Below are 20,912 nucleotides of genomic sequence, written 5' to 3'. Positions count from 1 at the left end.
GGGTCCCGCGGTGCTCGGGGTCGCGGCCGGGGGTACCGGAGAAGCGCAAGCCTCTGCCTTCCCCGTGGGACTTCCAGCCCCGCTGGACCTCAGTTTCCTCATCTGTGCAGTGGGCGGGCCGGAACGTGCGATCTGACGCACGGGGCTTTGTAATTCCCGCTCCTCTTACCTCCACCCTCTTCCTGGTAGCGGCGGTTTTAAGTTTCCTAAGTCTGGCCACGTGGCCCGATGCGACCCCTTTGGGACTGGGAGACTGCCGTGGTGCCGAGAGTGGATTGCGATGACCCCCACCCTACCCGGGGGCACCAAGAGAAAGGACCCTTTGGTGGTTGCTCTGGAACTCGGGTGTTAACGACCCCTCACGACCGTACTGAGTGGGACCGCCACGCCGTACTATACTCATTTCTTACTTCGTTTCCTAGTTACTGGGTGCTCAGGGTGCTGGTGATAGAAGGGTGGGCGTGGGCAGCCTCCCCGGCCCCCTTGGAGCTTACCGTCCAGTCGGGGAGACCGACATCGAAGTATGCGTTTAACACTACTGTGGGGAAGAATGTGAGGCAGCCGGGACAGCGGATTGCCTTTGTGGGGGGTGTGGGGAGCTGCTTCCCTGAGGAAGTGGCCGCTGGTTAGAGATCTGGAGCAGAGAGGGGTTTTTCTCCCCAGCAGAGGTGCACATGCCTTGTGGTGGGAGGGAGCTGTGACGACCCTGACCTCCAGAAAGTCCGCTGTGGCAGAAGTGGGAAGTACAGAGACTGGATGGAGGCCGAGGCTGGCTGGAGCGGGCCCGTGGGCAGTTTGATCTCCACCGAGGAGCAGCTGTAAAGTGCTGGAGAGCAGAGCAGATGAGGGAGCAGGATATAGCACCCGTCTTACTGATGCGAATGCCTAGGCAGCCATGTCTGCTGTCGAGGGGGCGGTCCTTCCAGCAGCAGACGGAGGACATAGAATTTTTTAAATCAGTTAATGATGTAGCGCACCCAGTGGTGGTAGGTGCTGGCCGTGAAACTGAGGCAGGCTCGGGAGATAGGAGTGTCTGGGTTCAGTTATGAGTGGTGAAGGGTGGTCCGGGAAGCCTCTTTAAGGTGACATTTGGCCAGAGTCCTAAAGTAAGAGTAAGAGTTGCCTGGTTAGTAGGCAAGAGAGCATTCCAGACAGCAGGAACAGCAAGGTAGCCTAACATCTGAGGACAGTGAGGTGCCACCGAGCCTGGGGGGAGCACAGTGACGCTGACGTGCAAGCTCTCAATGTTCCTGGTCCCGCGCTGGGCACTGAGGTCCCCCTCAACCCTGAGAGCAATCTGCTGCCATCCCTGTGCCATCAAGGACTCTGAAGTTTGAAGAGGTGACGCGGATAGCCCAGCCACTTCACAGAGGAGCTCTGTCCAGGCTCCTGACCCGGCCTCCTTGAAGCACTTGACGTTCTGGGATCTTGACATGTGCTGAGACAGTAGGCCCTCTGGCCTCTGCTCCGAGGGTCTGGAGTCCACCTTTTCCCCCTTGCCACTACCTAGAGACTGGCACCATTTGGGCCCAGTCTCTTCCCTGGGCAACAGTGGACGGTAGTCAGGACAGCTGGATGGCTCTAATGTTTGGGCTGTGGTTCCCGCTTTGGGGACAGTGACTGGTAAGGCTTTTGAGAGTTTTTTTATAAGGTCAGGGGCCCGTGCTGTGGTGTAGGGAGTAAAGCTGCTGCCTGCAATCCCAGCATCCCATATGGGTGCCAGTTAGAGTTGCGTCTGCTTCACTTCCGATCCAGCTCTGTTGTGGCCTGGGAAGGCAGTGGAAGATGGCCCAAGTCCTTGGGGGGCCCCTGCACCCTTGTGGGAGACCCGGAGGAAGCTCCTGGCTTCGGACTGGCCCAGCTCCAGCTGGTGCAGCCATTTGGGGAGTGAACCAGCAGATGGAGGACCTCTCTCTCTGCCTTTCCTTCTTTCTCTATGTAACTCTGACTTTTTTTTTTTTTTTATAAGATTTTATTTATTTGAGAGGTAGAGTTACAGACAGAGGGAGAAACAGAGAGACAGGTCTTCCTTCTGTTGGTTCATTCCCCAGATGGCCACAACAGCCGAAGCTGCACCAATCATGAGCCAGGTGCTTCTTCCCTGTCTCTTGAGGGTACAGGGGCCCAAGCACTTGGGCCATCCTCTCCTGTTTTCCCAGGCCACAGCAGAGAGCTGGATTGGAAGAGGAGCAGCTGGGACTAGAACTGGTGCCCATATGGGATGCTGGCGCCACAGGCAGAGAACTAACCTACGATGCTGGTCCACTGACTTTCAAATAAATAGATAAATCTTAAAAAAAAGGGTCAGGGGTATGAATACTGGGAAGGCTTTAGATTGCATAAATGCTAGCTTAGAACTCTCCAACTCCAGCCTCTCAAAGGAGCCACATACTATTCTGTTAAGGATTTTCACTGGAGCTGTTTGCCCTTCTTGGCTCCAGGTGGCTTGGATGGTCCTGGCAGGACCAAGAAGAGAGACTTTCCAGAGCTAAAAGCTCGCTTCTGAAACCAGCTGTCTATGCGAGTCGTGAGGCCGGCGGAGCTGGGGGAGGCAGGGCCCTCACTGTGCTGGAGGGTTAACTGGGGCTCTCTCTCCCTCTCTGCAGAAAACTTTCCTGACTCAGCCCGTAACCCTCCTGGACATCTACACGCACTGGCAACAGTAAGTCCGCGGGGGCTGGGGTGGAGAAGGGCCACTCCAGGCAGCCAGCTGGGACCGAGCCAGGCTGGCAGTCTAGTCCAGCTCTGTCCTCAGGAAGCCAGGTCACATCCCCTAGGTGGGTCTTTCTGAGTGTCATGTCCTCGGAAGAGACATTGGGATCTGTGGTCTCTGAAGAATACAAGTATCTCGTCAACTTGTTACTCATTGGGCCAACGTGCATTGAGCCCCTTCTGAATGTTAAGCCCTGTTCTCAGTATGTAGCTGCTGTCATAAGACAGAAGGACATCATCCTTTCCTGCAGCTGATAGTGTATCAAGGAGACAGGCGTGGGTCAAAGAATGAACCAGGTGAATACAGAATTAGATGGGTAGTAGGGTTATGAGGCAGGGGTACCTGGTGCCCCCACCACGTAAATCTGGCCACTTGGGGTTTTGGAGAAGGCCTCTGAGGTGGCCTGGAGTTGGGAGTGAAAGAAGCTGGGGAGTAAACTAGGTACAGTTGTAGAAAGAGGCAGGCAGACTGTGCCCGGCAGTGGGAGCTGCTGGTGCTGAGGCCTGTGGCTGGCTACGGTACACGAGCGCCTGCTGACCTGTGGTGTGGACTCGTGTCTTGACCCAAGGGCTGTGGGAGCCATGGAAGAGTGAAGCAGGGGGAGAGGCGATCACCCAGTCCATGGCGAGACCCACTTGAGACAGGGCTGAGAGAGGAGCCAGACAATGGATTCCAAGACCATTGAGATGAAAGCGGGGTCTGTGAGTAGCTTGGAAAAGAAGATCTGGTTGGCTTCCAGGTCTGGCCTGTACACCTGGATGGAAGGTGGGTGTGTGCATGGAGCATAGACTGGAGCTCCATTTGCAGGGAAAGATTTCAAGGACAGTGTCGGATGTAGAATGCCCATGAAGCACGTAAGACTGAGATACTTCCCAAGGACAGGGAAGAATCCCAGCGTCTATGAGCAAAGGAGTGATTTGAGAGGGAAGGGGGCATCATAGCGTTCTGTGCAGGCACTCCTGGCTACGGACAACCAGGAGAGCGAAGGCCCTGCAGAGCTGCCCCGGGAGGAAAGGCAGTGGGTGTCGAGTTGTCCAGGCTGGAAAAGAGGCGGCTGGGGGGCATGGTGAGGGACCACTGCCTGCACTTGGTTGGTTGGTTGGTTTCTTAAACTTCAGGTCCTCTGTGGTTTTCTTTTTTCTGTAATTTTTACCTATTCGAGAAGCAGAGAGACAGAGAGCTTCTGTCCACTGGTTCACTCCGCAGATGCCTCAAATGGCTGGGGCTTGGGCCAGGCAGAAGGTAGGAGCAGCAAGGAACTTAATGCAGGTCTCCCACATGGGTGATGGGGACTCAAGTACTTGAGTCATTGCTGCTGCCTCCCAGCGTCTGTATCACTAGGAAGCTGGAATCCAGATCAGAGCTGGTTCCCAGATCCATGCACTGTAATATGGATGCAGGCGTCCCAACCGTGTCTCAACTGCTAAGCCAGACGCCCACCCTTGTCTGCACATCTTTGATGAAAAAGGGAGTGATGCATTCTCTGAGGCTCTGGGAGATAGGAGTGGGCCCCACGTGTACCTGTTTCAGGAAGACAGATTTTTTACCTTCTCAATACAAGTACTTGATTATTGGAGCAATCCAAAAATGAGGTGGGCTACTTGGGGGGTGGGGGGAAGGCAGGTCGGAGCTCCCTGTCATCCCTGCTAGTGGGTCCTCCCACTAGCAAAGGCAGCAACTCTGTGGACACAGTCCCCGCCTCCAGTGGGGAGCTAAGCTCGTTGGAAACCCGGCCAGCCCAAGTGCTTGGCTGTCTGCTGCTGAGGGGAGCTCGCAGCCCAGGGCACACCCGCATGGCCTCACCTCGGGCCTGCCCAGGTGTCTGGGTGTTACTGAAAGCCCGTTCCCAGCAGACCCTCCACGCAGACCCATCGCGTGCTGCCGGCCCCTTCCATCGGTGAGGGTTACTGAGTGGGATAAGGACCTCTCTCCCACCAGGGCAGCCTAGCCCAGTGGTTCCCCACAGAGTGCAGACCAGCTGCCAGCTCTGACATCAAACGAGCATCTTGGCCTCCCTGAGTCTGTTTCCATTTGTAAAATAAAAATAATGGTAGTTGTCTCATGGCATGGTGAGGATTAAGCCTGGGACTCTACAGGGTGCCACACCAGGCTGACTGGAGGCCTTCTATGTTTCTGTGTTGAGCACCTGTTAGCGGGCAGGCACTATGCTGGGAACAAACCAGAGAGAAAAATCCCTGCTTTTGTGGATCTTACATCTTGTTGGGAGGGAAGAGGCAGAATGAGCTGATAACGTGCAGTAAATGAAACTTGTTTTTAGCAGGAGACTCCTGACAAATGGCCCTCCTGGAGACAAGGCCCCCAGGCCCCTCACCCCACTCTGGCATGGCAGAGTCAGTGCCAGCTGGAGAACGCGGGGCATGGGCAGTGACTCCTTGCGTGTGGGAGGGTGAAATCAAAAGAGGTCAAACTTGAAGGGTCATCTGCCTGCTTGTCCTGCCCGCTTCAGCCCCCCGCCCGCCGTCGGCCCTGGGCAGGTCACTTGGGGGTTAACTCCTTGAGATATGTGCTTCAGGACACTGCTGAGCTGCCAGCCCTCCTCTCCCCCTGCCCCCGGGCCTTTCTGTGTAGCGGGGGAGTAGTAAGTGTAGTAAGTAAGCCAGCAGGGTATCTAGAAAAGTACTGGGAAGGAAATGAAACAGGAGGCTGCTGGGGGAGGCGGTGAGCGTGCTGAGGCCTGAGAGCCAAGGAGCACCTGGGCAGTCTCCCAGGATGAGGGCCCCGAGCAGGCAGTGAGTTCTGGAGGCGAGGCACCTGGTGGTTTTGAGCAGTGCTTGCCCAGGCCGGCACCCACCACGCAGTGCCTGAGAGCTTCTGATACGATCTAACGTTACCCACCAGCGTGATAATTTTAAAGAGCAAACGGGGGGGGGGGGGGGGGGGCATCGCTGTGGTATAGTGGGTAAAGCCACCGCCTGCAGTGCCGGCATTCCATATGGGCGTCAGTTGGAGACCTGGCTGCTCCACTTCCAATCCAGCTCTCTGCTATGGCCTGGGAAAGCAGTAGAAGATGGCCCAAGTGCTTGGGACCCTGTACCCGCGGGGGAGACCCAGAAGAAGCTCCTGGCTCCTGGCTTTGGATCAGCGCAGTTCTGGCCATTCTGGCCAATTGGGGAGTGAACCAGCAGATGGAAGATTTTCTCTCTCTCTCTCTCTGCCTCTCCCTCTCTCTGTGTAACTCTGACTTTAAATAAATAAATAAATCTTAAAAAAAAAAAAGACCCATCAAGAATTGTAAAAGCACTCGAGTGGAGTGGAAATGCAAAAACACTGTGTTTTTGTCACTGTTAAATTTACGCATGTGTCCTTTGGGGGCTGGGAGGATGTGGCGAGGTCTCTGTCCTGGGGCGCAGTTGCTATCGCCTGTCCCTCTGTCCTGCAGAACCTCGGAGCTTGGCCAGAAGAGGAAGGCCGAGGATGATGCGGCACTGCAAGCCAAGAAGACCCGCGTGTCAGACCCCATCAGCAGCTCCGAGAGCTCGGAAGAGGAGGAGGAAGCAGAAGCCCTACTTGCCCAAACCAGTAAGAGCCCTGCATGCCAGGTGCTGCTGGGATCCCTGGGCCGGTGCCCTTTGGAGACAGCCTGTGGGGTATGGGGCTGTGCCAGGACAGGGTCTTCTCATTAAGTGAGCCTAGGGAGGTCAGCATTTTCAGGGGAAACTGGGGCGGGGCCGCAGGTCTGTGGAGTACCCATTTGTGCCCCTCCCTTGTGCTCTATCTCCGAGGCTGAAGTAGCAACACCAGGTGTACCCTTACTGTCTTCTTGGGTACACACATGGCCACCCCTCCGTGGGTGACTTCCGATGGCTCTGATAGAGGAGGGAGGAAGCCCACGTTTCCAGAAGTGCTGCCTGGGATCCCAGAGGGCAGCCTCCGGATGCCTCTCCTGTGGACTGCGTCAGTTGCTGACCTTCCGTTACTGGGGCAGAGTCCACGCTCGCACTCGGAGGCTGTGCTGAGCGCTCTGGTTTGAGTGTTGGCAGGGTGACCCGGTGAAGGCCTTGGCCGCCCATCTGCACCCATGTTCCGGGGCCCTGTGCTCCATCCGCCCCTCTCTCCTACACATCGTATTACTGTTTCTTTTTAGCTTACATAGAAGATAATTTCTTGATTTTTAAATGTATTTTCTAATTATAAAAGAAATGTAAGATTCATTATAGAGTATTCATTATTGAAAGTTACTTTGAAAAAAGGCAGGGAAAAAATTACCCATAGTCTTGCCACCTACAGTTTCACAAATTACTCTTCCATTTGTTTTCCTCAGCTTTTAAAAAATGTTTGAGGTCATCATACCGGATAAAATATTTTATGTCGTGGGTTAATCTTCTTAAATGATAAATGCCCAAACAGATTCACTTTGAACTGCACAAAAACATGAAAGGGAAAACTGCCGGTTCCCTGTTCTGCCCTGCCCCTCGCATTCCTGAAACCCTCCCCCTGCGGGGCCCCTTCCAGACTTCCTCTGCGGCTGCAGGTGATGGGTGCATAGCCGCAGACCTATGTACTCCTGGAAACAGTGGTGGGACCTCGTCCTGGCTGACCGCTGGACTGAGCTGACAGCTGAGTTTTGTAGGCTGTGAGAATGAAGTTACATACTTTTCAAAGAGTCTTCATTGAGAGAAATGTCCTGAGGTGTTGTGGACAACATGATAAGTCTGGCAGTCTCTGGATGAGACAGTAGATAAGTGAAGGGAACCAGGAGTTGATAATGATTGGAGCCAGGAGGTTCGGCATTCCCCCTTCCCTCCTTGTGAATGTGTTTAGTCACACAGAGAGAGGGAGTTAGTGCAGGTGCGAGTCAGGTCGTGCCATGCGTCTCCACAGCCTTCTTGAGAGCGTACTTGAGAGAGCTTCCCCTGAGATCTCGAGTTACTGCGCTGATGCAAACGCACGGAGGATCCGTAACTCACATGCAACCGGGCACAGGGCTCAGGTGCTGCTGCCTGTGAGAATCCATGAGCCCTGAGCAGCTTCCTCTGTGGTCCTGCCCGGGCTATCCGACCCTCGCACCTTCCAGCTGAGCGACTTTCTTCCTGGTGTGGCGGCCCGTGTGACTGGCACGCCTCCTGGAGTTGTGCAGTGGCTGTGTGGTAGTGGGCAGCAGGGACCGAAAGCAGCCTTTTCCTTCTGGAGGCCTCCGTATCGCATGGCCGGTGGCGTTGGGAGTCCATCAGGATGTGGACACAGCAGCTTTCGTGGTGCTGTTCTCTGCTCTCCTGCTCCTGGGGGATATGCTAATGCCACCCAGAGCTCTTTCCCCAGCCTGGGTTCAGCATCACGTCCTCATGCCACCTCTCGGCAGCCAGTAGCAGGTGAAGTGTCGGGTGAGATGAAAGCTGTTTGCCATGCTCAGACGTGAAAAGCTCATCTGGCTCATCCAACGTGTGTTTGTGACTTGCAGCCCCAAGGCCAGCGTCTGTCAACTCCTCTGTTACGGCAGTGACTTTGCCATCAGGCGTGAAAGAAAAGGCCAAGGTGAGTGGCCCACCTCGCCAGCCATTGCTGTGGGGGTTGTGGTCCCCTGTAGGGAACAGTCCCCTGTGTTGGTGAAGGCACCTGGATTCACATAACCTAGCTATGGAATAGTCTCCTCTTCAAGTAAGGTGGGGTGATGCCTCCTGCAGTGGGCCACGGCAAGGCCACGGTAGGCAGTGGCACAGGCAGTTTCTTTCCTCCTCCATCCCTGTGCCTCTCTGTTGTGCTCTGGCACTGCTAGGCAGCAGAGACACCATAGTGAACCATTAATACCTGAGGTTCTGAAATTCCTAACAGTGGTTTTTGAACCAGGAACTACGGCAGTGCTCCAGACGCATAAAGGATTGTGTCCCTGAAAGTGCCTGCAGCTTAGCAACAGTGTGTAAAAGCAGTTACAAAGATGCCAATAGCCACACCAAACTGCTGCTTCCCACCTTGCAAGTAGCTTGTATGTCCCAAGAACTGTAATCCCGTTCCCTCAAAGCTCTCAGCCCTGTGAGGTGGGGGCTGTGTGTGCCCCCCCCCCCTTAAGGATGAGGAGACAACTTCAGGAGGGTGATGAGCCAGGTATCGCTGTGGGGTGCCCTGCACTCGCCACTCTGTCTCTCCCTTCCCTGCAGGCACAGAGCAAGGCGGCCAAGGCTGTGAACTCTGTGCCACACCCTGCCTCTGGGAAGGCCCTAGCCCACCTGCTAACTGGTGGGAAGTCAGCCCAGAAGTCAGGAGAACCCTCAGCAAACACAGTCTTGGCCTCAGAGACCGAGGAGGAGGGCGGTGTCCCGGCCCCTGTACCCGCCGCCAAACCTGGTGAGCAGCCCTGGGCTGGGGAGTTTGGGCTGGGGAGGCAGGCCTGAGCACTATTTTTTCAAGCTCCAGGCCACTCTGGAACCCAGAGGTTTGGCTGTGGACAGTGAGTGTCCTGTGCCTCGGGCCTTTGTGGTCCCCTAGGTGCGGGAGGACAGCCTCAGGGACACCACTTCAGCTCTCCCAAGGGAGTCTGAGCAGTCTCAGGAGTGGGTGGACATTTCTGGGGGCTACATGGGTCCCTGACAGCTTAGACTTCCCTGAAGAGCCCAGGTTTGCCTCCAGTTCCCATGTGAAACAGCCGATGTGCCCCACCTGCTTCAGTGCATGTGCAGGTGACTGGAACATTTATTAGCCCGGGTGCAGGGTTGTTGCTCCCATTCTAGCACAGCCTTAGGTGTGCGGGAAAGCAGGGTGATGATGGTGTTCCCTTCAGATGGGGGTTCCAAGGGCGGGCGGAGCTGTAACTATGCAGCTGGGGAGCCAGTGCTCAGCACCTGGTGGGAGAAGGCGCAGGTGGGTCTGGAATGATAGCCCTCAGTCCCCACTGTGTCTGTCCCTCAGGGTTGGTGTCAGCGGGCCAGGCTGACAGCTCCAGCGAGGACACCTCCAGCTCGAGCGATGAGACGGATGTGGAGGTAATTGGACCCAGCTTCCCGCCCTCCCAGGAGCCTGGCCAGATTTCAGAGCCCAGGGACTGGGAGCTGGCAGGGTTACTGCCAGGGAGGGGAGCCCTGTGGAATAGGCAGGTGGCCTGAGCCCAGTGGGTGTCCCTGAGAAGGGGTGTGGGGTGAGGGCATTCCATTAGAAAGAGATGCCGGCAGGAGTGAGCTTGCTCAGAGGTTTCTAGGCCCACTTGCCCACTCGGGGGTGCTGGTCTAGAGTCAGGCAGGCCTCTGGGTGTGTGGCTTTCTTGCAAGTCATTCCTTGTGTACCTGCTAGCGCCAGGTAACGCTTTGGAGAACAAGATGGGAGGGGCGTCCCATCAGACCGTTTGACCACAGTAGTAATGGCCACTCTGAAGGGAGAGTAGTGGGCCACCAGGAGCCGAGCAGGAGGCTGTCCTGGATGAGTGAAGAGGCAGAGTGTGCAGACACAGAGGCAAATGGATTTGGTGCTTTGCAAAAATACCTTTCTGCATGACCCAGGGGGCAGGGATACAGCACGAGGTCATAAGAGGGCACCATAATCAGGCTGCATTTTATTCCCAGGGGATGGGAGATGCTACTGCAGGGGTTCAGGCACAGAGAGGGTGGCCTTGTTCAGATTTCAGAGGGATCACAGGCTGTGGCCTGCTGGGAGGGTGAGGCAGAGTGGAAGCAGGGAGACCACCTAGGGGCTGCCTGAGTGGTGCTGGGAGAAGGTGCCCCGTTTGAAAGGTGTTTTAAAGGGAGGACAGCAGGAGTCAAGGATGTCAGCCATCTGGTGCCTAGGTGCTTCTTATTCCCCATGAAGGCTGAGACCTCACCTGTCTCTCTCCTCGGGCTGGCTGTGGGCCGCTCCCCACCTTGTGTCTTCACCGTCGGGCCCTACAGAGCAAGTCAGAAGGACTGCCCCGACACCCCTCACCTTGGGCCTGACCAACAGAAAGGGGATCACGGCCGACCCAGGGCACCTGCCCTGGTACACAGCCTCGGTGGGCCAGAGGCTGGCTCGGAGCTCCCGCACGGCGGTTAGGGTCAGGGTGAAGTCTGAAGATCAGGGGGTAGAGCTGGAGCTCTGAACGCCGTGGGCATCTGTGGTTTCAGAAGCCTCTAAGCTCAGGGGAGGGAGGAATGTGCTCCACATGGCCCAGCAAGCTAGTGGCAGGACTGGAGGTCAGCCAGCTCCTGGCCCTTGGGACGGCGGCCATGATTGTGTGTCAGTTCAGGGGCAGGTGAGTCCTGACAGAGGGACTGGAGCCTGTGTATGCCACATGGAGCCCCGGCGTGACAGCCGAGAGTTCCCTCAGAGCCGTGCCTCTGTGCGCTGGTCTTGAGCGATTTAACCTTTGAGCTGCCGTGCTCCCGTGTGAAATGGGCCTAAGGACAGTGTCTGTCCGACTCTTAGCCAGAGTCGGGCAGGGCTCTGTGGGCTGAGGTTCCTCTAGCTGACGGGAAACAGACGCACTGGTTCCTAACGCCATCCTCTCGTTGCAGGTGAAACCCTCAGTGAAACCTGCCCCGATCAGAGCCCCGCCGGCCCCTGCCCAGGAGCCCGCAGCGAGAAGGGCAGCTCCGGCCCCTGGGAAGGTGGGAGCTGTGACACCCCAGGCCAAAGGAGGGGCACTGACCCTGGCTGCGAGGGCCAGGAAACCGGAAGAGGAGTCGGAGAGCAGTGAGGAGTCTGACAGTGAGGAGGAGGCCCCTGCGGGGAGGCCCAGCCAGGTGAGGCCTGGAGGGCTGCCCCTCGGGGGCCCTGCACGCACCCTGGCTCTCCTGGGGCCCGCAGGGGCTGACGGAGTAGCCATGGCGAACATTTCTGTTGAAGACATCCCTGCAGTTGGAGGGGGGAAGGAGAGCCGCATGCAGGAGGCACAGTGGGGACGGCTGACCCCTGGAAACTGCCCTCTGGCCCACACAGCCGGGGATGGCCACCTCCCTGAGGGGGGTCCTGCACTCTGCTCCGCTTTCCTCAGTTTCCCTGTGTAATAAATGCCCGCTGCCCTCATCCCTGCTGGACCCGCCTGGAAGCCCCTGAGAAGTTGCCTGTGCCCAGGCCTCTGGCCTCCCAGGCAGAGCTGAGCAGGCACGCAGCGCGTTACTGAAGGGTGTCCCTTACCTTCCCCTGCTAGGGACCTTAGCCCCGAGGCTGTGGGTGCCCATGGGTGGACTACTGTTGGAATCGGAGCAGGGAGGGGACGGAAGGACCAGGGCAGCAGATAAATGATTTCCTTTGTCACATGCCAGTGAGCGTTAGAGAAGGAAGGAGGGCTGGGGTGTGTGTGTGTACGCGCGCATGTGTCTGCGCATGCGTGCCCAGGAATGGTAATTTAAAATGTAGTGTTTAGGGCAAACGTTAGGAGCGGAGGGCGGGTGCGTGGGAGGTTTTTAGGAAAGTCATTCTTGGCAGGGAGCGCAGTGAGTGCCAGGCCCTGAGGTGGCAGAGGCGTGGGAATTGGGACCAGTCAGGATATGCAGGGCCGCCGCTGCTCAGCACGGGTCTGCTGTGCCCTGCCTGTGAGCTACCAAGTGTTGTGTGAGTGTCCATTTTTCAGGAGCACCCAAGTGTGGACTTTTCTAGAAACTTTTCTCCATCCAGGTTGGTTAAAGACCTCAAAAAGGAGCAAGCCCCACAAAGCTGGTCTGGAACAGCCTCCAGCCTCTGCAGGGAAAGATTCTTCAAAGATCAGAGACACTGATTTTTCTGGGGTGACTGGCCCCAGGCCAAGTGGCTGTGGGGACCTTCCATGGGAAACAGTGCAGCACCTGGAGCCGTGGGGAGGAGTTAGTGAGAGGGAAGACAATTCCCAGGGGTCCTGCTGCTCTCCCTTTGTGTGCAGAAAGCCCAGGGTGGCCTCACCAGATCCCTGACCCCTTTCAGACACTTCTCTCGCCAAGTCTGGGCTCTGTGCATTCTTCTCTCTGGGTCTTGGTGGGCCTCTCCCGTAGGCCTGATCAAATCCACTCTTGAGGTTTTCTAGACCCACGGGCCCCCAACTGATGAGAGTCCACCAGGGACAGGCTGTGACCACCCTGTGTCCTGGGGCAGCCATGGAGGCCATCCAGGGGCCAGGGCAAGCCACGCTAAGTAGGCGATGTCTGTTGGGGAGCCACGGACTGAGGGGCCAGTTGGAAGGGGCAGGGCCGGCAGTGCTCCAAGAGCGAGAATGAAGTGAAGTTGGCTGGCGCTGAAGGGGCTCCAGCCAGGCCAGGCAGGGGTCGTGTGAGCCCCAGTTAGACTTCGGGCTGTACTCTGAAGGCATCACCAGACAGGTTTTAGAAGGGGGAGTGCAAACTGCCCTTTCTCTTCTCCCAGGTGAATGCCTCTACGAAAGTTCTCCAGGTCAGACCTTCCTCAGCTGCTGCCAAAGGGACCCCTGGGAAAGCAGTCACCCCAGCACCCCCTCGAAAGGCCGGGCTCGTTGCCCCCCAGGCCAAGGCAGGCAGGCCAGAGGAGGACTCGGGGAGCAGCAGCGAGGCATCGTCTGACAGCGAGGAAGAGACACCAGCTGCCGGGACCCCACTGCAGGTGAGGCCTGGGCCCTTCCCCTCCTGGCCTCTGGAGGCCATGTATCCCGCTCTACAAGGCCCCAAGCCCTTTCTCCTTCTTCGTGCTGCCAGAAAGTTTCTGGTCTCTGTCTCTGCACATGGCCACCTTGCTCTCCCTCCCCTGTTCTAGGCGAAGCCCTCAGGGAAGACTCCCCAGGTCAGAGCTGCCTTTGCCCCTGCCAAGGGGTCTCCCAGGAAAGGGGCCCTTCCAGCGGCTCCTGGCAAGACAGGACCTGCAGCCACCCAGGCCCAAGTAGGGAAGCGGGAGGTGGACTCAGAGAGCAGCAGCAAAGAGTCGGACAGCGACGAGGAGACCCCGGCAGCCATGGCCGTCACTGTGAGCCCGGCTCAGGTGAGCTGCAGGACCCCCTGCGTGGCAGAGCCCTGCCTGGAAGGGCCCTGGTGGGCCTGTCCCTCCTGCCCTGGACTCCCACCTTGATCTTGTTGTCCTTTGTCCTTCCCAGGCGAAGCCCTCAGGGAAGAATTCCTGGGTCAGACCGGCACCTACTGTGGGCGTGGGGCCCTCCGGGAAAGGCACTGGCCTAGCGCCCCCTGGGAAGGCAGCACCTGCAGCCCCTTTGGCTCAGGTGGTTAAGCCGGAGGAGGACTCAGACAGCAGCAGTGAGGAGGAGTCGGACAGCGAGGGGGAGGCGACCCCGGCTGTGTCCGCCACCCAGGTGAGGTCCCAACTTGCAAGCCCCTGCTTTCTCTTGTCAGTGCTGGGAGCCCCCTGGGGTTCTCTGTTGGCCATTTGGGCCCTCGTGTCTGCACACTTGCACCCTGTAGGTCCCCTCTGCTGATCCTGTGTGTCTTCCACCAGGCAAAGCCCCCGGGGAAAATCCTCCAGGTCAGACCTGCCTCGGGTCCCACCAAGGGACCCTTGGGGAAAGATGTGGCCGTGGCACCTTCCCAGAAGTTGGGGCCCGGGGCCACCCAGGTGAAGGCTGAAAGGGCCAAGGAAAACTCAGAAAGCAGCGAGGAGTCCTCTGACAGCGTGGAGGAGGCACCCACAGCCACGACTCCAGCTCAGGTGAGCCTGGCAGACCAGGAGCTGCCCCCGCCAGCCAGCCCTGCAGGGAGCTTGGCTGCTCCTCGGTCAGAACGTGGGCTCTGGCTGGTGGGGGCAGCAGCAGGGCTCCAGCTGAGGACAGACGGGGCTCTGAATCCAGGAGCCGTTCCAGCCTCTGCCCTCTGTGTCCCCTCAGGCAAAACCAGCTCTGAAAACTCAAGCCAAGGCCTCTCCCAAGAAAGGCACCCCTGTTACCCCTGCATCTACCAAGGTCGCCCCCGTGCGAGTGGGCACTCCAGCCTCCTGGAAGGCTGGCACAGCCACCTCTCCGGCCGCCGCCTCGTCCCCAGCTGTCGCCTGGGGCGCCCGGAGGCCCCAGGAGGACTCCTCGAGCAGTGAGGACTCCGAGAGTGAGGAGGAGACAGCTCCTGCTGCAACAGTGAGGCCTGCGTGGGCTCGGCGGACCTCGGGGCGGCTCCCATGCTGCTCCAGGCTCCCCCTGAGACGTGCTCTTCTGCCCGTCCTTCCAGGTGACCTCTGTGGGCAAAGGCCTCCAGGCGAAAGCTGCCCCAGTGACCACGCCTCTGCTCCCTGGAAAGATGGGGCCCGCGGTCGCCCAGGTCAAAGCCAAGGCTCATGAGGACTCTGAGAGCAGCGAGGAGGAGTCTGACAGTGCGCAGGCTGCCTCCACTCCAGCACAGGTGAGGCCTGGGCGGAGCCAGCCCATCCCACCTATACCTGGGCCAGGGCCAGGGCTGAGAAGGCTTTTGTGGGGCTGCTGTTGTCCCTGGCTACACAGAAGCCTGGGCAGCCTCATTCCCATCTTTCCATTATCTCTCTGCCCATCAGAGCTCTACCGGCTCCTTTTGTGGCCTTTTAAGCCCCACTGGGATTTCGCATGTTTGCACACAGTCTGCTGAGTACTTTCTCATCGTGTGCTGTCCTGGTCTGGCCCACTGTGTCTGGCTCTCAGGGAGGTCCCACCCAAATGGGACCATGAATGTGCATATGGATTATTCCAGCAAGAGGGCTTGGCATTGAGACAGAGGGGGCGCTCCTTGGCTAGCAGAACCTGACAGGTCGCAGCCTCTGGGAGGATAGTGTTCCAGGCAGAGAAAGCCTGTGCAAAGGCCCGGGGGTGTGGGTGGGAGTGCCTGGCTTGGGCAACTTCCAAGGAACAGGTTCAGGTGAGATCATACTTCCAGTGTGGTAGAGGCAAGTGTCACGGGGGTAGAGCTGTGCTGCCTGGGTTCAAGTCCCAGCTCCATATCCTAGCAGGTGATGTAACCCATCAGAGGCTCTCGTTACTCTTTAAATCGGAAGTCAACCAGTTTGGGTGAGATCTCACCTGCCAACCCAGCAAGGGCCCAGCAAGCTCCTCACTCATCACCCGAGGGTGGGCCCGGCTCCTGGAAAACAGACCTGGAGGTCGGCTCCCGCATCCTGGAAGAGCGAGGCAAATGCAAGATGGCCCACTCCTCTGCTCAGCCACCCACTGTTTATCATTCTTCATTGTCGCCCTGTTTTGTTTGTAGTAATCGCTCAGAACTTAGCCATTTCTTTTTTCCCAGAACAAGAGCACACATTGTCGTGGTCTCTTCACCCCGCTCTGAGTTGCCTCGTGGCACCCGAGGTCCTAGGAGTCCTCCCTGAGGTCATGAGCCGTGCAGAGTCCCCTTCCGGCACGGCAGGCTCCTCTGGCCACCTCCAGGCTGCAGGCAGGCCTTCCACGCCCTGTGCCTTACGGTGTTTCACTGTGCAGATCACTTAAATATTTGTCTTTCCATCTGAGCCTCCCACCTGCACCACAAGGTGGGCGTTTTATTTTTATTCTTCGAACCTCGGGTTATTTAGGAGTAGGTGTTGAATTTCCAAATATCTGGGATTACCCAGGTTGCTTTCTGTTGTTGATCTCCGGTTTAATCGCGTTGTGGCTGGGGAACCTGTCTCGTCTGATTTCAGTCCTTTCCTTGTGCAATGGGACTTGGCGGGTCAAGTTAGTCCCCTTGTCTTTGGTTTTGCTTTCTCACGTCGGTGTGGAAGCCGTGATTCCCCTCCGGCCACCTTGAGTGCGCCCTGCCTGGTCGTGCCGTGTGTCTGCACTCTGGGGAGCTTTGCTCACCACACTCCGGCTCTTCCACACTCGGCTTGGTCTCTGGCGGGTGCGGGATGCCAGGGGAAGGCTGTCTTCTGACACTGACCAGAGGACGTGTCTGAATGAGTCAGGGCCTTGGGGTGCTGCCCGCTTCCCCGTTCTGGTTCCCAGGGGCAGGACTCTCTCCTGTCAGGATCTCATGCTGGGCATCTCCCCCTCTGTGGCTCTCACCTCGCTAGAGCTGTTTGCTGGGGACCTTGACAGGCATCGCGGGATTCTCTGGATGTCAGTTAAGAAAGGCGAAGCCCAAGAAAACCTCATGTTTTCTTCATGTTCTGTCATCTCAGCCTCGTAGACAGGGTTGGCTGCTTGAGTTCCAGCTATCAACTCAGCATTCCAGCCAAGAAGAAGAGCTAGATTTCCTACCTCTTATGGTCCTTGACGTCTAGTCTGTTAGCCAGGATTTGATGACAAGGTCCCTAGCTGAAAGTCAGCCTAGAAGGCACCTGTGTTCTGGGTCCTCTTGCACTGGACTCACACTAAGAAAAGTGCTTACAACCATGAGTTTATTTGAGCAGATATTATGTGCCAGGCACTCAGTGTCCATTTAATCACCATAGCAGCCCTAGAGCTGGGCCTGATCATCCCCATTATACTGAGGAGGAAACAGGCCCAGTGCGATCACTTTGCTCAAGTTCTCAGCCATAGATGGAGCAGCCAGAATCCAACCTCAGGCCTCTGACTCCATCACCCCTCACTTCTCCCACCATAATTCCCTCTTCCTCCAGGTACAGGCCTCGGCGAGAACCCCTCAGACCAAAGCCAGTGCAGCTTCTACAAAAGCATCTTCAGCCGAAGGGGTCACGTCACCACCTGGAAAAGTTGTCACTGCAGCTGCCCAGGCCAAGCAGGGATCCCCAGCCAAGGCAAGTGGGGCCAGAAGCCGTAAGAGAGGCTGGGAGGTGGGCAGAGAAAGGAGGTCTGAGCCTAGCCCCCAGCCTTGCCCAGGGTCCTGCATAGGCTGGGGTGACTTCCCCGAGCCGTGGTGGGGAGCTTAGCTTAAAAGGATCCATCTCCAGTCTCATATTTCCTTGCAATTCAGGTAAAGCTGCCTGTGAGAGCCCCCCAGAACAGTGCCGTGGGAAAGACAGTGGCCACAGCAGTCCCTGCCCAAAAGGGGCCAGTTGGGAGGCCACAGGAGGAGGATTCTGAGAGCAGTGAGGAGTCCTCAGACAGTGAGGAGGAGGCACCAGCTCAGGTGAGGCCCGGGGCAGAGGTGGGGAGGGCGTTGTGCTGCCCTCTGATGGGAGCCACGGGAACGCCACCCCAGCGCCGCTGCGTGTGCCCCACGGATCTCCTGTCTGCACACGCCTGCCCTCAGGACTCCCTCTCCTGATAACTGTTTGTCTCATTCCAGGTGAAGCCCTTGGGAAAGACACCCCAGGTCAGAGCTGCCTCAGCCCCTGCCAAGGAGTCCCCCAGGAAAGGGGTCCCTCTAGTGCCCCCTGGCAAGGCAGGGCCTGCAGCTGCCCAGGCCCAGCTGGGGAAGAAGGAGGATTCAGAGAGCAGCAGCGAGGAGTCAGACAGCGAAGGGGAGGCACCTGCAGCCATGACCCCAGCCCAGGTGAGACCTGCCAGTCACTCGCTGCTCCGCTGGGTTCAGGGCCCAGTGGGGAAGGAAGAGATGAAGGTCTGTGTGCAGGACCCCTCCCTCAGGTCCTGTATCCCGTGTCTCCTTAGGTGAAACCGGCTGTAAAAAACCCTCAAGTCAAGGCCTCCCCGATGAAAGGCGCCCTAGGCGCCCCCACGTCTGTGAAGGCGTCCACAGCAAAAGCAGACACACCAGCCCCGTGGAAGGCTAGGCAAGCAAGTCCTGCCAAGGTACACGAAGCCGAGTCTGGAGTCGTCCCAGCAAGAGTGGGAAGGAAGTCCGGGCCGTGGTGCAGGGGTTGTGAGGCCCCAGCAAGAGGGAGAAAGTCACCTCCGTCACCAGGGCCTGGGCCTGGGCCTGGGCCTCACGAAGCAGTTGTGAGCACCCAAGGGTGCTCGTCTAGCTCAGTGTGAAGCCTAGGCCCTGGAGAGTAGGAAGAGAGGGGGCATGAGAAGGCCTCTGTCTGGGCAGCTTTCCATTGCTTGCAAAGGCAGCAGGGCCAGCCGTGTCCTGCGGAAGTTCAGGGTGACCAACTCCTCTGCTTAGAGGGCTCAGGTGTGGAGCTGATTGACAGGCCTGGTGGAGGTCTTGGGTGGCAGCTGGCATTGAGCTTTGGTGTCAGGAGAAATAGCAGTGTTAGCCACTAGGGCAGAGTGCAGAGCCCCTACCTGGTGTAAAGGGGCAGTGTCTGTCACCTCCCATCACTGGTGGCCTTGTGGTCGTGTACTCGCGGCATGGCCAGGTCTCCTCCTTAAGGGAAGCCAGGAGTGCCCCAGGCCAGCCTGCCTCTCATGATTTCTGACTTCCTCAAGAGTAAAGCAAGTATAGCGAATCCTGGTAAATGCTCTGCCTTTGGTACACCACACCCATGGTGTTGGCCCCGCCCTCAAGGAGCTTACCATCTTTAGGGTGGGACAGGTGCCTGTGTCGTCACAGAGTGTTCTGGTGGTGTGCCGGGTGATAGAGCTGGGGATGGGAGTTCGCACTGCATTTCCATCAGGATGGGCTGAGCTGCAGGATAGAACCCTGCTGTGAAGAGCTGAAGCAGTAGGAGCTGACTGTCCCCGGACCGAGGTGGCACCTTCCCCAGCTTGCATCGTTGGTGCCCAGGTTCTTTCTGTCCTGGTGATCCTCAGGCCTCAAGTTCATGGCTGGCTAGGGAGTCCCCCTGGAGGCTCTCCCTCTAGGTCTTGCCCAGACCTCCGGCTCAACGTGCTACCATCTCCTGCCAGTCTTTGATGAGCGGCCTGCAGTCCCCATGACTGGCTGGCAGTCCCCAGAATGCAGTAGGGCTTCTGAGCAAGGCAGACAGGCAGAGCTGGCAGGGAGGCAGCCCACTGCATTGTAACTGCCCCATTGGAAGAGTGGAGAGAGATGGGTACACATCTAGATCTCACTTCTCTTAGCAAATCAGAAGCTCGGACAGCCTGGGCCCCACTCTTCGCTGGGCCAGGTAGTAAGATGTGGGACCTCTGGCCTCCGCTGAGCTGGTGTCACCACCAGCACTTCCTCTTGCCTCTCTGGGTCCTCTGGCTCTGGCCACAGTGTCCGCCAGGGAGGCCCCTCTTATGTCCAGCCAGGTAGCAGGGGCCCGCAGCCAGCGGAGTACTTGGCAGCCCTCCATTCCCTGGGGAGTATTACAGCAGATAGGAGCTGTGTAGGGACCTCCGGCTCATACCTGCAGCCTCGCCTGAGGCAGCTGTCCCTGTCAAGTGCAGCATCAGCTATGGAAGGAGGGTGAGCAGGGCTGAGGCACGTGCTTCCAGTGTCTGGGCACACCAGGCCAGCACCTGTCCCCTCTGTGTGCAGGGAGGGGCTGCGGAGAGGCAGGTGCGTGCAGTGTCACTCGCTGGCTACCTTTCCTTCTCAGCTAATGCCCTTCCCCCACTCTGTGCTTATTCAGGTCTTATCGCCTCGAAAGGACAGTAACTCCAAAACACCCAGAAGCAAGACCCTCACCCCAGCACCCCCAGAGAAAAAGGCACAGGAGTCCTCAGAGAGCAGTGATGAGGAGTGGCCTTCAAGCCAGGTAGGCCATGCCTTCTTCCTGCAGCTTCTAGGGGCTCAGAGCCGGCTGGTGGCTGGGGAGGGAGGGTGCACATCTCTCCCACAGGGCACATCTCCCCAGCTGGAGCAGTGTGGTAGTCACCAGAGCTCTTTCCCCCGGGACACTGCCCTCCTGCCGTGACTGTGTGAGGCAGGCAGCAGAGCATGGTGGAGCAGGCAGGCTTCCGTGCAGACGGAGCCCGGCACCACCTGCCACTGGCTCCTGGCTAGGCAGTGCCTTGTTGACCCTGAGGCTCGGCTGTTTTGGCCATCGAGTAGGGACAGTGATGGGTCTCCCCTGAGTGTGTGCTGATGTAAGTACAGAAAGCCCTGGCTCAGCCTCCTGTCAATCAGGCCAGGCAGTGTAGGCCCATTAGATAGGTCAGAAATCAAGGCCCTGAGAGCTAAAGCGATTTCCCAGATGCTCACGATGCCCGGCGGGCTAAGAAACGTGCAAACACCAGTCCCTGGCTCCCTGGCTCCCTGGCTCCCTGGCTCCCTGGCTCCCTGGCTCCCTGGCTCCCTGGCTCCCTGGCTCCCTGGCTGGGGAGATCCCCAAGCCTTGTCTACAGGGCTCTCAGAAACCTGTATGCCTCCCCCAAGATCAGGCACCTGGCACATTCAGGTGCTCTGCTGTCCCCAGACTGCACCCACAAGGGTGGGGTCAGGCCCACGTCAGTCAGGCTGGGTGGTCCAAGTTTCTGTGTGTACACAGGCCTTTCCAGAGCATTTACCAAGCCCCTTGGAGTACAGAGATGCTGGATCCTGCAATCCCCAGACCAGGGGGCCTCCTTAACCATCTCCCCTTCCACTACTATGCCCTTGTCAGTGCATCAGTGCTGAGGCCTGCAGATACAAAACCAATGACAACTGAAGTTACTGGTTACTTCCTCTGTGCGGAACCCTGGACT

The 20,912-nt window shown here is 57.9% G+C and overlaps 1 protein-coding gene across 6 annotated transcripts in view; it reads left to right on the top strand.

Annotated features, from left to right (window-relative positions):
* Positions 1-20,912, top strand: part of TCOF1 (treacle ribosome biogenesis factor 1) — a 34,966-nt gene that overhangs the window by 233 nt on the left and 13,821 nt on the right. For all 6 annotated transcript variants that reach the window (XM_062188850.1, XM_062188849.1, XM_062188846.1 and 3 more), the window contains exons 2-18: positions 2,607-2,662; positions 6,114-6,253; positions 8,133-8,206; positions 8,827-9,013; positions 9,575-9,648; positions 11,149-11,376; positions 12,968-13,180; positions 13,331-13,552; positions 13,665-13,877; positions 14,021-14,230; positions 14,406-14,648; positions 14,740-14,910; positions 17,093-17,230; positions 17,407-17,562; positions 17,722-17,928; positions 18,045-18,185; positions 19,859-19,984. In XM_062188850.1, the coding sequence (XP_062044834.1) occupies positions 2,607-2,662; positions 6,114-6,253; positions 8,133-8,206; positions 8,827-9,013; positions 9,575-9,648; positions 11,149-11,376; positions 12,968-13,180; positions 13,331-13,552; positions 13,665-13,877; positions 14,021-14,230; positions 14,406-14,648; positions 14,740-14,910; positions 17,093-17,230; positions 17,407-17,562; positions 17,722-17,928; positions 18,045-18,185; positions 19,859-19,984 (2,799 nt within the window). The remainder of the gene's footprint in view (positions 1-2,606; positions 2,663-6,113; positions 6,254-8,132; positions 8,207-8,826; positions 9,014-9,574; positions 9,649-11,148; positions 11,377-12,967; positions 13,181-13,330; positions 13,553-13,664; positions 13,878-14,020; positions 14,231-14,405; positions 14,649-14,739; positions 14,911-17,092; positions 17,231-17,406; positions 17,563-17,721; positions 17,929-18,044; positions 18,186-19,858; positions 19,985-20,912) is intronic.

This window comes from Lepus europaeus, chromosome 4 (assembly GCF_033115175.1).
Source record: "Lepus europaeus isolate LE1 chromosome 4, mLepTim1.pri, whole genome shotgun sequence".
Classification (NCBI taxonomy): Eukaryota; Metazoa; Chordata; class Mammalia; order Lagomorpha; family Leporidae; genus Lepus; species Lepus europaeus.
Note: the sequence above shows the minus strand (reverse complement) of the source record. Positions and strands in the feature narration are given on the sequence as shown.